General features: G+C 29.9%; 1 protein-coding gene across 1 annotated transcript in view; it reads left to right on the top strand.

Annotated features, from left to right (window-relative positions):
- The first annotated feature begins 3,039 nt into the window (after positions 1–3,039).
- The window catches only part of LOC100212252 (protein FAM221A), a 29,482-nt gene continuing 16,764 nt past the window's right edge, over positions 3,040–15,757 (top strand). The window contains exons 1-4 of the mRNA XM_065809237.1: positions 3,040–3,253; positions 8,130–8,303; positions 8,423–8,684; positions 8,810–8,984. Of these exons, the coding sequence (XP_065665309.1) occupies positions 3,177–3,253; positions 8,130–8,303; positions 8,423–8,684; positions 8,810–8,984 (688 nt within the window). The 5' untranslated portion in view covers positions 3,040–3,176. The remainder of the gene's footprint in view (positions 3,254–8,129; positions 8,304–8,422; positions 8,685–8,809; positions 8,985–15,757) is intronic.

Below are 15,757 nucleotides of genomic sequence, written 5' to 3'. Positions count from 1 at the left end.
CCATAAACAAAAGTAAACGTTAAACTTAAACATCCGCAAACAGTAGTAAAATATTATTCATATAGAAAGAAATATATTAAAACATATAAATAAAGTTTAATGCAAACCGGCATAATCTGAATAAAATGACATACCAAATGCTCCATTTTTTTTTTTGTGTTTTACTTTTTATTTTTACCATTATACAATATTTCAAATTTCATAACATAAAGAAAAAAAGTAAACAACATCATAAACATAAATTTCTATAAACAAACATTTTATGTTTTAAAAATAGTCGTCAGATGTCTGCAAGTTTTAAAGTATTAGACTTAACAACTGCACTCTTGCAAATGCAGAGTCTTTGACTCTGCATTTGCACTCTTTTAAATGCAGAGTCAAATGCAGAGTCTTTGACTCTGCATTTGACTCTGCATTTAAAAGAGTGCAGAGTCAAAGACTCTGCATAGTCAAATGCAGAGTCTTTGACTTTGCAATTGCACTCTTTTTCTGCCTATTTTACAAAGCTAAAGTTGCTTTGTAAAATAGGCAGCGGTTTAACGGAATAGTTTCGTAGACTTGTAGCTATTTAATTTGGCATCAATTTAACGCAGGTTTGCATACGGCTTTTGAACAAGATGGTTTTTCATTTCCTCCCCACGGTGCCTCTGTTCATTTGTTCAAATCTTCGGTCGTAACAAATCAGTCATACGGGCTAAAACTCTTATTAACATGTACTTTGTTGGGACCGTAGGGGGTTTGAGGGGGTGCATATAGGGTGTCTAACTCCGTAACGAATATTCTATTAAATAATTAGTCAGCAAGTTTATACACTGGAGTCGGTAAAATTAGATCTATTGTTGGCAGTCATCAAGTATTAGCCAACGAGAACCTTTTTTTTTTTTTTTTAAAGATTTTAGTCGGCAAAGTATTTTTTTTAGGTCTCGGTTGGCAAAAAACAGATAAGTCACCCCTAGTGATAGGTAACTTTCAAAAATAGAGCAAACTCCAAATATTTGTATGTTTATACTTATTACTATGATCGGCTGAAATTTGGACGATTCTAACTTGAGTATTCTTAAAGACTACTTAATTAATTGTAATTAATTTTTTGTAAAGTACCCGGCATCATCTCCACAATTTTATTCTGCGTCACTTTTTTTGTAGCATTAATCTATAACTTCGGAAATTTTTAACACTATTTGCACATTTGCCTCTTTTTCGTAAATTTCTCTTCACAATTGCCCAGTAAGATTCAATAACTCTCTGATAAGGGCGGTTTGGTGGATTAGCATCTTCAGGAACAAAATTGACTCTTATCTATTTTTCTTTTATCACTGCATTACTTTTTTGGGATATTGGATCGATGCCAAAATAAGGTTGCTTATTTGCACCGTTTAGTTAGAGGAAAAAGTTGTTTTTTAAACATTTAGCCCCATATATTTCTGATGTAAAATATTGATTTGTTATGAAAGGAGAGCTTTTAAAACCAAAATACTAATAACCTGCTATATAAGGAACTTGGGAGCAAGTTTTTCAACTCGAATGTACTCAAATTTGTCAGAAGCTTTATAACGTTTTGACTGATAATAATATTGATTACCTGGAAACATTAACTTTTTTACATTAAGTTTTATCGTCTTGTAAAATGCATAAAAAATTTTTCGTCATTAATTTAAGATAATTTTAAGGTCGTCAACATGCCTTGATTTCTCCATCAAGCGACCTTTTTGGTATTTTTTTTCTTGTAATATGCTTTCAAAATTTCTTTTTTGAATACTCTTAAACCGAAAGATCAACTGCATTTAAACTTTGTAGCTAAATTTTGTGGTGTCGAATTTAACTGAATTGAGTCGAACATTAATTTTGCATACTTTTTGGAAATAAACTTTGATTTTGCACCACTTCCTAATTTTCTTTTTACAGTTTTGTTTTCCTTAAAACGTTTTATAACAATTCCATCAATTGATTTTGGAACTTCACATGCTTTTGAAATCATGAATTATGAGAACGATGGATTTTTTATGTAAAATTTCAATATTTTTTTTTTTGAATTTTCAACTTTTTACTTGACATTGCAAAAACTAGTAAACAAAACTAAAGTAAACGAAAGTAAACGAAATTAAACCCACACTCACGAAAAAACTAATTATGTAATTATGTAAGCATCATTACAAAAAAAAGTTATTACAATTAATTAAAAGGTTTATGAAAAAACTCAATTTAAATTCGTTCAAATTTCAACCAATCATGGTGATATGTCAAAAAATGATGCTCTTTAAAAAATTGCGATGATTGGTGGCTGGGACCAAAAAAGCCCTTAACCTTCATACCCCCAACCCAAACGTGAGGAACAACAAGTTGATAAAATGTTTTTTGTACTATTCTCATCTAGAATTATACTCATCTAAAAATTTAAAGTTTCATAGTATTATCTCTCAGCGTTCAAAATTATGACCGTATAAAATTCGTAACCTCCTCAAATTGAGGGGAAATTTATATAGTCATAGTTTTTGAACGCTGAGAGATAACACTACAAAACTTGAAATTTAGTACAAGTCTAGTTGAGAATAGTACAAAAAATGTTTTATCAACTTGTTTCCCCTGGCATTTAGAGTGGTGGTGGAGGTGTTAGTTGTGTGTGTGTGTGTGGTGGTGGTGGTGGAGGGAAGGTGGTTGGGGGGGGGGGAGGGAGGATGATGAAGTTAAAAGGGATTTCCTGTTCCCAGCCTCCAATTGTCGCAATTTTTTACAAAGCATTATTTTTTGATATAAGAATAAACATACAAATGTTTGGAGTTAGCACTACGTCTGGAAGTAAGCTATCTCAAACACCAAAAAATCTTGGACTCGTCACTGGTTTTAAAAGAGTATCATTAAAAATACTCTTTTGAAACAAATTAAGATTGTTAATCAGACTATTCAAAAATAAGATTTGAAGATTTTTTTTTGACTCTAAATCAAGCCAAGAAACTATTGCGTTAACAAGAGAATGAAAGCTTGTGTTTGCTTTTTTTTTTCAATTTATTTCTCTTAAGAGTGGAGCGCAAGAATTTGCATGAAGGCGCAGATTTATAAAATATTGAGATCATCGAGACAACTTGTGTAGCAACATAAACAATTATCCCAGATAACACTCTGCAAACTGTTAATGTTATTTAAATAATTATCAAAAGTTTTGTTCTTCAATTTATATTATGTCTAATAATGATAATAATTTTTCTCTAAATAGTTACGGATGCAATAGTATTGATGACTACCTTGAGTATACCAGGTATTAAAGTATAAAATGACATGAAATATTATAGTTTTTTTAAGGCCATTATTAAGTTTATTTTTCTGCTACATTTTATAGGAACCAAAAACGTAGATTAGGATGTTAGGCTCAGATATTAAGACGATTTAAAGAAGCAGTATTCTTTTTAGCAGCTAATTTCTAGTAAATTTGGCCATTATTAACATTTTTTATTTAGTAATAGAATTTTTATTTAGTAATAAAATCATTATAACTTCAATATTTCATCTTTATTACTTCTTATACATTTCAATATTCCATCTTTATAACTTTTTATACAAAAAAATTCACCCAGTGCAGTTATATTGCCAAATTTGTTATGTGTTGTTCTTCAAAGTATGGATTAAAATAAAAATCTTTTATTGGTATAAACTTATCTTTTAACAGAATTGTTTTATTGATCTAATTAAAATTGTATAATCTTTTTTATATATTAATTTGTATATAAGTTATTTTACTTACCTGATTTAAAATTGTATAAAAACATGTTTGAAAATTTATGAAAGATACTATAGTTTGATGTTAAAGTGAAAAAGTTCATTCTAAAAACAATTATGTTTATCATAATATTATAAATAATACCATATTTCAAAACTCAGCTATGGTTTAATTTTTTTATCATAATGATGCATGTATATCTATTTATATCTGTTTCTATGTATATTTTAAATTATAAATTTAAATAGTATTATCTTAAAAAAATATTTTCAAAAAGTTTATTGCATTGTTGTTCGAAAAACAAAAACAAATATTGTTTAATAAAATTGTAAATAAACTTTAATTTTGACGGCAATAAAACCAGGTTGCATCTTTCTAAGTAGTAGCTTTGTGTGTATCACTAAAAAACCCTTCATCCTTACTATCTGGGCAATTCCATGTGAAAGCATCTAATTTTTTATAAATAATTCGTGGTCTTCGAAGTAACTTTTCTTCTGTTGAGTCTTATCTCTTGCAAAGTTCACCAGACCTACTTGCTCTTTGTGAGACTAATTTGAGTTCGGCTGTCTCATCTTGTGATCTTAGTGTTGATGGTTATCTTCCTCTGATTCGTAAAGACTCCAATAGTCACATGCTTGGCCTGGGCATTTACATTCGTAAGAATTCACCTGTTTGTCGTGAAACTAGGTTTGAATCCACAGACTATTCTTTCATGTGCTTTCGTTTAGCACCACTTCACTCTATCGCCTTTCTCTTTGTTCTATATCGATCTCCTTCATCTCAAGACTGTACACTTTTTGATGTTATTTCTGATCATATTGACCAAGCCCTCTCTCTTTATCCATCAGCTAATATAGTTGTTGTCGGTGACTTTAATGCTCACCACTCTGAATGGCTTGGCTCTAGTGTCAGTGACTCTGCAGGCATTAAAGCCCACAACTTTTGCCTTTCTCAATCCCTAACTCAAATAGTCAACTTTCCAACTCGCTTTCCTGACAACCCGAATCATTTACCTTCTCTACTCGACTTATGTCTTGTTTCTGATCCTAGTCAGTGTTCAGTTTCTCCACATTCACCCTTAGGTGCTTCTGATCACAGTTTGATCTCTTGAAAACTAATATCTCATTCTTCTTCATCACCTGAATACCCCTATTATCGAACCTCTTACAACTACAGTAAAGCTGACTGGGATTCTTTCCGTGATTTTCTTCGTGATGGCCCTTGGGTAGAAATCTTTCAACTTCCTGTCGACAAATGTGCTTCTTATATAACTTCGTGGATTCAGGCTGGCATGGAATCTTTTATTCCCTCTCGACGATTCCAGGTCAAGGCTCACTCTCCTCCATGGTTTTCCTCACACTGTGCTGCTGCGATTGCCAATCGAAACCGTTACTTCCATATTTATCAGCAAAACAATTCTCCAGAAAACAGACGTCTTTTCATTACTGCTAGAAACAACTGTAAAAAGGTTTTGTCTAACGCCAAAACCCGCTATTCTCAGGTCATGAAATCTCGTATCTCATCTCAAAAATTAGGCTCTCGTGACTTCTGGAGAATCTTTAATAATATCAATAATAAGGGCAAATCTATAATTCCACCTCTCTTGTATGGTTCAGACTTTGTCACCTCACCTAAAGACAAAGCCGAACTGTTTGCTAAAAACTTTTCATCAATATCATCTCTTGATTCCACTAATTGCGTTCTACCTGATATTGCCAACAAACAGGTTGATTCATTGCTTGACATTCATATCACTTCAGCATCTGTATCTAAAGTGATTTCCTGTCTAGACTCTTCTACAGCTTGTGGCCCAGACAACATACCTGTTATTGTCTTGCAGAAGTGTTCTCCAGAGCTGTCGTCTATACTCTCAAAACTATTCAACAAGTGCTTATCAGAGCCTTGTTTTCCAGCCTGCTGGAAAGCCGCATCTGTTATCCCTATCTTCAAAAATTCTGGGGAGCGATCTGATTCGTCTAACTACCGTCCCATAAGTCTTCTTCCTATCATAAGCAAGGTTTTTGAATCTTTAATTAACAAACACTTAGTTTCTCATCTTGAATCTAATAACTTACTTTCTGACCATCAATATGGATTTCGATCTTCTCGTTCTACAGCTGATTTGCTAACAGTAATAACTGACAGGTTTTATCGTGCATTAGATGAAGGTGGAGAGGTTAAGGCCATCGCTCTTGACATTTCAAAAGCGTTTGATAAAGTTTTGCATGCTGGTCTTCTCCATAAGCTTTCTTCTTATGGTGTATCCGGCAACATCTTTAAGATCATTGAATCCTTCCTTTCCAATCGTAGCATAAAAGTTGTCCTCGATGGACAACACTCTTCTTCTTATTCTGTAACTTCAGGGGTTCCTCAAGGTTCTATCCTTGGCCCTATACTCTTTTTAATTTACATTAACGATCTTCCAGATATTCTCACATCTAAGGTGGCATTGTTTGCTGATGATACTACCATTTATTCTTGTCGTGATAAGAAACCAACACCCTCTGATTGCCTGGAGGGGGCATTTGAGCTTGAAAAGGATCTCACTTCTGCTACAGCATGGGGCTCACAGTGGCTGGTGAACTTTAATTCAGATAAAACTCAATTTTTTTCAGCCAATGGTTATCGCAATAATTTAGATCTTCCTATATTTATGAACGGTGATGTACTCGATGAGTCACCTACTCTTCATCTTCTAGGATTAACTCTTACTTCCAATCTTTCTTGGAAACCATATATCAAATCGGTTGCAAAATTAGCATCTGCTAAGGTTGCATCTCTTTATCGAGCTCGCCACTTTCTTACTCTGGATTCTATTCTCTACCTCTATAAATCTCAAATCCGGCCTTGTATGGAATACTGTTGCCATATCTGGGGCGGATCTTCTAATGATGCCCTTTCTCTTTTAGACAAGGTGCAAAAACGCATTGTAAACATAGTTGGACCTGCTCTTGCAGCCAACCTTCAACCATTATCACATCGTCGTAATGTTGCTTCTCTTTATCTTTTCTACAAATACTATAATGGGCACTGCTCGAAAGAGCTAGCGTCTCTTGTGCCATCTACTAAAATTCATTCTCGTGTTACTCGTCATTCAATTAAGTGTCATCCTTTTTCTGTGACTGTTCCTAAGTGCTCCAAAAACGCTTATTCGTCTAGTTTTTTTCCTCGAACATCAGCTCTTTGGAATTCGCTTCCTTCATCTTGCTTTCCTGATTCATATAATTTGCAATCTTTTAAATCGTCCGTCAATCGTTATCTTGCTCTACAATCTTCATCTTTTTTCTTACAGTAACTTCCAACTTTAATTAGTGGCTGCTTGCAGCCTTGTTGGAAGCGAAGATTTTTAAAAAAAAAAAAAAAAAAAAAAAATTTTTTTAGAAAATGCAACCTTAAGTCTAAGATTTTGTTGATTTTTACGCCACTCAAAGAATTTAATAAGTTATAAACATTTTCAAAATTTTATCATCTTATTTTATCACTTTCTACATTATACCTGCTACAACATGTTTTATATGATGGAACATTTATTACTTTATTTAATTTGGCATTTAATAGTCAATAAAATTAAGCCTAAAACTTAATTCATAGTCAGAATGTTACAATCATTAGAATATCATAACAGATATAAACAATCTACCTCTTTCTTTTTTTCAATCTATCTCATTTTTTTGCCTAAAAATATTTAAAAAAAGAATAAATCAAGTCACTTATGTTTTCATTGCTAAAGTTTTTTTTCCCTAAACTCCTTTACAGCTTGCGGTTCAAACAACATACCTACTATCATAAGGAAATATTCTAAAATCATTCTAAATTGGTCTATTTGCTGAATAAGCTAATTCTTGAATGGAATAGTCTGTTATAGTTAGGCTGATTTTTCTAGCAAGGCCCTTTCTCTTTTAATCAAGGTTCAAAAACACTCTTTAAAATTTTGACCTGTTTTATCTCCCAACATTGAGCCTCAGTACCCTTTTTAACATTTGCTAACATTGAGCCCCTTTTTGTAAGATTACATCTTTTTTTCTTTTCAACAAATACTACCATGGTAGATGCTCAAGCAAGCTATCATTATTTGTTCCATCAACTACAGCTCAACATTTCGTGACTTTCTTTCAGCAAATGCTTTTATTTTACTGTTACTGTTTCTTCATGCTTAAACAATTTTTGTTTATTCAATTTTTTCCCCTGAACAATGAACATCAAACAATTTTTTTCCGTATTTATGTTTTTCAAACTCATACAATTTAAAGTTTTTAAAGTCTGTCAACTTCTTTCTCCTTTTAATTTTCTGTTTTTAACTAGTAGTTGCCTGCAGTCTTTTTGGGAATAAATTTGTTAAAAAATGAAAAAATAAATTGCACTATTAATATCTAATTATTGATTTATAAGTTGCATTTTTTATCAATAATCAATATAGGATTGTTGGTGATGACGATGGTGGTAATCTATTCACACCTAGCCAATATGAAGCTTACAAAAAGAAAATGGTACCAATACGAATAAAGAACAGGTTGTATGTTTGTTGGGCTTCAGAATCTGGATTAGAATGCAAACAGGTCGGACCTGAAACAAAATGTTTTTGTGAACACAGGTACACAATAATAAAACTTTTCAAAAAAATTTTTTTTTCCTTTTAGTGAATTTTATAAATAACTTGCTAATCTAATACTTCTATGTTTTATATATCTATTTGTAGAAAAATATTTTTAGATATAAACAGCACATTACCGATTTTATTAATTTGCCTTCAACACGCCCTATTAAAATTCCTTGTAATGCTTTAGGCTGTGATTGTAAAGCATATTTTTATGTCCCATCTAATGGCACTCAGTTATTGCGATGTAAATGCAAGCATTTAACAAATGAGCATTCTAGTTCAGGAAAGAAAAAATGTGTTAAAGCGGGTTGTTTATGTCAACAGTTTTCCACTGCTTACTCATGTGGTTGTGGTATGGGTGCTGATAAACATAAGGTTTTTAAATTTATTTTCAAGTTACTATTGTTATAAATTTCAATAAACAATGTTTTAATAAATAAATAGTAGTTATCTGTTTATGTTTAAAATATTAAAAATTATGATAATATTTTTTATTTAAGATGATAATAGAAACAAAGAAAGAGAGGCAGTTAAGAGGTATGCCTGTTGGTTATGATGTTCCTTACAAAGCAATGGGTGGGCTAACTGGTTTTAGTTCATTAGCTGATGGCTATACAAGATTAGACCAAAGTGGAATAGGTGTACCAAGCAAAGAGTTTCTTGAACAACCTAAAGGTATAATAGTTTACTTTCAAAACATTTTTGTACAAAATACAACTAAACATTTTTGTGTGCTTAAATAATCAATCACAATGTAATATAAAATAATAATTGCAGTTTACTAATATTATTACAATAATTTTTTATTTGATATAAATGAGAAGAAATAATTTAATTGAGTAAACTGAAACAACAAAAGAAGAATTGTAAATCAAAATAAAAAATGTTTGAGATAGCTAGATCATGTTCTTGTTGTGTCAAATTTAATAATACTATATAATGTGTAAGCTTATATTTTGTGTTAACTTAGGTATTGTGTTAACTTATGTTTTGCGTTAACTTATATATTGTGTTAATTTATATTCTTTGTTAACTTATATATTGTTATATTGTGTTAACTTACATTTTGTGTTAACTTATATGTTGTATTAACTTATATGTTGTGTTAACTTATATATTGTGTTAACATATGAATCAGTGTTTCTAAACAGGCTGATTTGACATTTTGGTATCTATTTTTTCAATGATTAGTGTTCTTTAATGATATTTTCATCAGTTTCAATAAAATTATTGTTTGAATGTCATCTTCTTAAGCAAGTAAAGCCAGCTGAGATCTTTTGTTTTTTATTAAAAAGACGAATTTGCTTCAAAAATGCCTAAATATAATAAATAGTTTTGTTATGGAGTATCATGATATTTAACTTTTTGGTGTAGTATACATACGGGTAACATACATGTGATCCATACATACGGGTAACATACTTTTGATCCATACATGTGCAAACTTAAAAATGTTTTGTATCCAACTAGTTACTTTTAATATATTGTATAAAACATCAATTTTTATGTTGAACAACATTTGTTACCTACAGTTTTGTTATTATTCCCAATCTGAGAAAAAGCAAAGAAAGTGAGTACAAGCATAGCAAGATTAAAGAAGCTTTAATGAGACTCATACACCAATCATGAGCAAAATAAAGATCCACCAAAATACCCTGAGTTTACTTGCAGGTAAAGTTCAATTTTTCAATACATCTAGAATTTTGAAAAATTTTTACATTAAATAAAGGTTGAATATTTCAAAATAATATATCATAGCATAATTTAAAATACCTGTGGTAGGTATTTTGTTTTGCTTGTACCTAGCTTATATCTTAATTATATCTAGTATTACTCCTCTAATCCTAAGTATATGCCAGAAAATAATTAGACAAGGTTAGTCTAAGTATTTGCTCTTGCTCAAAAATGTTTACTGTGAAAGAAATAGTAGATACAACTGAATTGGAGCACCAATTATTACAAAAAATCTTGTGTTTCTGCAGAAACTACAGATAAAAATATCCCAAAAGAAATAAAGGTTCACTTTTCTATTAGCAACCTACTTTATTTTGTATATGACCATGATAAAAGCCTTTATCAATGCATTCACCAATATAAATGATTTGGTTGGTCATACTTTTTTTATGGCTAAACATACTCGTGCTGTACCACAGGTAAATAGTTTGGTTTACCTCAGTGGCCAGGTTGCACTATATAAAGGTGGAATTTTAATTAGTTTTATAACAAGCTGTACTCCTGACCAACTACTAAATGTAAAGTCCCTGATAGTGACTGAGGAAGGCTCAGAATAAAAAACTTAATGCATTCTGATAGCAATTTTATTCATTACCTTAAGTTCGTGTATTATATTGATTTCTTACATGTTAAAGTTTTAAAGTTCTTAGGAGTTTAAGAGTTTTTATTTATTTACCTTACAAAAAAATTTGATTTTTTTTCAAACAGGTGAGTTTTTTTGAAGTTTCAAACATTAATTTTTCACTAACAATAAGATATATATATATATATATATATATATATATATATATATATATATATATATATATATATATATATATATATATATATATATATATATATATATATATGTATATATAATCAAAGTGCACTAAAATGTTAATCTTGCATGCATATTTTAGAAGTATATTGCAAAAGTCCTGTAAAAAGATACAAAGAGTTTTTTTTAGTTTTCTCAAAAATGGGTTTTGAGCAAACCGGCCCTTTTAAAAAAACACAGATTCATATATTTTCTATATTTCTTTATCACAACTTTTTCATTCCTTGTATTGTATTTTTATTTTCCACACTTTTTAAGCTTAAAAATAATGATGGCTAAGAAAGGGTCTATTTTGTAAATGTGTTTTTCTTATATCTCTATCATGAATGAATCTCCATCATGTATCATCAATGATATCTCTGTCATGAATGAATCTCTATCATGTATTATCAATATCTCTATCATTAATGAATCTCTATCATGTATCATCAGTATCTCTATCATGAATGAAATATTAACAGTGTAATGGTAACTAGAGGTATTATTTTTGATGGAAATGGTAAGAAATTTCAATTTTAGGAAGCCATACATTTTCTGTGTTATATACAATTGGAAAAGTTAAAAGAAAAGTTGAAATTCAAGATAATGAGAATGAAACAGGTTGAAATGAAACAAAATGAAACAGGATGTGCTAAATTTATAAATTTTTTAGATGAAAAAATGGTATCTTTAATAATGAGACTAGTAAAAATAGAAAAACCTTTAAGTTTTTAGGAGATAATTATGCTTATGTAAACCATTAATTATAATTCTCTTTAAACTACTACCAAGCTTGAAGAAGAATACCAATGAGTTTGTTATTCTTTCATTTGCTGCATTACATCAAGCTAATGTAAGTGACACTTGTATCAAGCTAATGTAAGTGACACTTGTATCAAGCTAATGTAAGTGACATTTCACTTATTGGTACTAAAAGGATTTTCTGATAAGGGTTTTTGTTGCTGTTGTTATGTAATTAGAGATAATTGATAACTTTCAAATTTTATACAAAGAAATTATGAATAGGCCGAAAGGACACAAATGTTTCAAAACAAACAAACATATAACAAAGAAATTAAATTCAAAACTGACGGAGGTACAATCAAGAATAAAAGAGATACAATTAAGAATACGGAGAATGACGGACGTCTAATCAAGAATAACAGAGGTACAATCAAGAATAATGGAGGTACAATCAAGTATGATGAAGGTATAATCAAGAAAAAAGTTTAGATTTGTTATAACTGTTGAAAAGGCATATTAAATCTAAAAAGGCATATTAAATCTAAAGGCATATTAAATCTAAAAAGGCATATTAAATCATATAATCATAAATCATAAATCATATAATCATAAGGTAATTAAATCAAAAAAAGGCATATTAAATCTAAAATTTTGCTGTTGTTATTGCATTTCAACTAATCACAATAATAAATACTGTAGTGAACGAAACTTACACTAATAAAGAACTTATTTCTTAAACAATTTGAACTTATTTCTAAAACAATTTGAACTTATTTCTAAAAATGGGGAAATTTAGTTAATAATTTTAACTAACATAATTTTTTATACCATTTTAATAAAATTTCCTTAAGTAAAACAGACGGGTGTGAAATTAGACAATATAGTTCAAGGAATAAAAATAAAAGACATTACAAAGTTTAATTATCAAGCATGCATTTTATTTGATATTGTAAATATTTGTAACCAACAAGCTGACATTGAACAACATACCTGTTCTAACTTGTACATAACAATCTAGCTGGACCAATAGACACAGTAGCTATTGATGGATTTAAATGTGCTATAAGTTTTCTTGATAATTATTCTAACTATTTATTTCCATATTTTTTGTAGAAGAGCTGTGAAATAAATGTTCCCCCATCTGCTAATAAAAATGTACTTGTAGCAATAATGAAGTTGAGTGTTTTAAGTTTACTTCTGCAATCAAATCAGCATTAATTATTTGAGAAGAGCTATGATTTTATTATCAAATCAAAACTTCAAAAAACTTTTATGGACATATTTTGCAACATAAAAATTGATGCTTTATACAATATATTAAAAGTAACTAGTTGGATACAAAACATTTTTAAGTTTGCACATGTATGGATCAAAAGTATGTTACCCGTATGTATGGATCACATGTATGTTACCCGTATGTATACTACACCAAAAAGTTACAACTATGAAGTAGAAAAGAGTATTTTGTTAGGCATGATATCTATTATATCTTGTACTATTCTGCATACAAATCAGTTCTAAAACACAGGTTTGTAAAAAATCATGATTTTGCCATCTGCCATCTGAATTATAAACTTCATAATTTTTTTCAAAATCATGAAGGTTATAATTAAAAAGGTTTTATAATAGCTGTATCAAAAGCTACAATCCAATAAATAACATAGGGATTTTTGCTTGTTGATATTAAAAATGGCAGACATGTTTTTGTGTAAATAAAGCAAAACAGTATTAAACACTGCATAGAAATTATATAACATTGTTATATCAAATAAACTTAACACAAACTACTTCAAATTACTTTCTGGATATTAAAGGCTGTGAAATGGTTATCCAAAAATAGTTAGATGAGTTAACAAACAGAATAGTTGATTTGGAGAAGGAGAATACTGATCACTTTGTCAGAATAAAAAAGCTAGAAAACAAAAATGAATTAGTATCTGAAAGAGTTAGAACTCTAAAAAACCAGAAAAACAGTAAAACTTCAGATTAGTGCAAGTTGTTTGATAAAAAGGGTACTAAATCAAGTGATGAAATCAATATTTTCAACTCTGTCACAAATAAAACTAGAGAGAGAGAGATAAGGGAGAATTATTATTTTTGTGCTAACTGCATCCACAAAAGCAGACCCTAAAATGGACAAAGAAGAAAATAAAGTTACAATAAATAATGTAATAAACAAACATATGAATGTTACCTTACAAAATGTTATAAAATTGAAACAATTGTAGCAATGCTCCATTTATAGAAGTGTTATAAGCTGAAAGAAATACAAAATTAAAAAAATAAGACAAAGAATTAAGAGACTCAAAAGAATATGAAAAGTGTACATCAACCTCAATCAAACCCAAGCTGAAAGATATAATTCAAAACAATTAAGAGAACAGTGAAAAGAGAAAAACAATACTAATTCAGATGGAGATTTTGATTATGGTATTAGAAATAATAAGGTAGGTAAACTCAAGAAATAGCAATTACCAGTTCAGTTAACGACTGATATTTAGCAAATTAACTTTAACAGCAACAACTATTTTACAAAATTACCCTTTTAAAACCATAAAATATGCTTACTTCAATGTTATATCAATAAACAATAAACTACATTACCTACATAATCTTCTTGAAAACAGTAATTTTGACATCATAGTCATAAACAAAACTTGACTAAGTAAAAAAACACCTGATTCATTGTTAAATGGCAATAGTTTTAAAGTATTTCTACAAGATCGAAACAGTAAATGTTGGGGTTTACTTATATTAGTTAACAATAATATCCACTCAGTTCAATATAATCTTGAAATACCAGAAGAACTACAAAATACTGAAATTGCATCTGTTGATATTTTTGTCTCATCCATTCACCTAAAAGTTGTGTTTATCACCCTACATGTGCTGCTACCAGTATTTTAAGAACCAAAGCAGCTAACTTTAACCTACCACTAATTAGTAAGCGATTAGGGTTGATATTTGACTGGAACTGTATAAACATTTATACGTCCTAAAGTATATTTTTTTATTCAAAATTCAATTATATTTTGTATATATATATGCATATATGAACATCATTATGATCAACATGATCATCATAATCATCATTACCATCATCATGATCATTATCATCATCGTCATCGTCATTAGGCTTTAGCCTTCCTCTTTTATGCTGTTTTTCTAATCATACTCAATGCTCAAACAAGCTATCATCTCTATTACGATAAACCAAAACTCATTCTTGCTTCGCTTCTTATTTAACAAGTTGCATCCTTTTACTGTATCTATCCCTTCATGCTATAAAAACTTATATTAATCTAATTTTTTTCTTGCCTATCTAAAAACTTTTATGATTCTTATCTTTATGTTTTTTATTATAATTCTTATCTTCATTTTTTTATACAACCTACAACTTTTTAAGTCTTCAGTTTACCGTTTCCTAGCTTTATAAACTATCCTCTATTTTAAAGTAACTCATAACTTTATAGTTCTTGCAACCTTGTTAGAAGTAAATTAGAGTTTAAAAATATATAAACATGCCAGTATTTAATAAATAGTAAATGTAAGCATAAAATGATAATATATGAAGTATTATGAATTTTTTTCTAGTCCCAGCTATCAACCCCTGCTAAATCTTATAATTTTGCCAGTGTCAAGTTTGCAAAAAGTCTCATTTTTAGCCGGGACCTCGATCACTTCCAACTACTCATAAACTGGTCAATTCCAATTAGTTTTGGAGATTCGTCCCATGATCTATTTGTAGAAACATATTCAGCAAATGTTTAGACCAGCTTGTATCTGATAATACTTGACATAATAACCTCCTAGATCTAATACTAACCAACAACTCAAAAAAAGTTTTTAATGTAGAAGCTATTGCCCCATTTACAAGCACTTGCAACCACTGTATGATGGTTTTTGATAGTAATTTGGAGAAATTGGTATGCAGTAGTGGTGTAATGGTAGAGCGCTCACTTTATTAGCAAGAGGTTCCAAGTTCTATCTCCACCACGTCCCTGGTAATACCGCACTCAATTTGTTTCTCCACGCGAGAGAAACAAATTGAGTGCGGTAAGTTGAGAGAGTTATAATTTTTTTTAATGTGAACTTATCTCCTTGGGGAGATAAGTTTACATAAAAAAAAAATTCTAAATCAATTAAAAAATCAATTAAATACAATTTTCAC

Source organism: Hydra vulgaris, chromosome 11 (genome assembly GCF_038396675.1).
Source record: "Hydra vulgaris chromosome 11, alternate assembly HydraT2T_AEP".
NCBI classification, from domain to species: Eukaryota; Metazoa; Cnidaria; class Hydrozoa; order Anthoathecata; family Hydridae; genus Hydra; species Hydra vulgaris.
The sequence above is the reverse complement of the archived record's forward strand: the minus strand, read 5'-3'. Positions and strand labels throughout refer to the sequence as shown.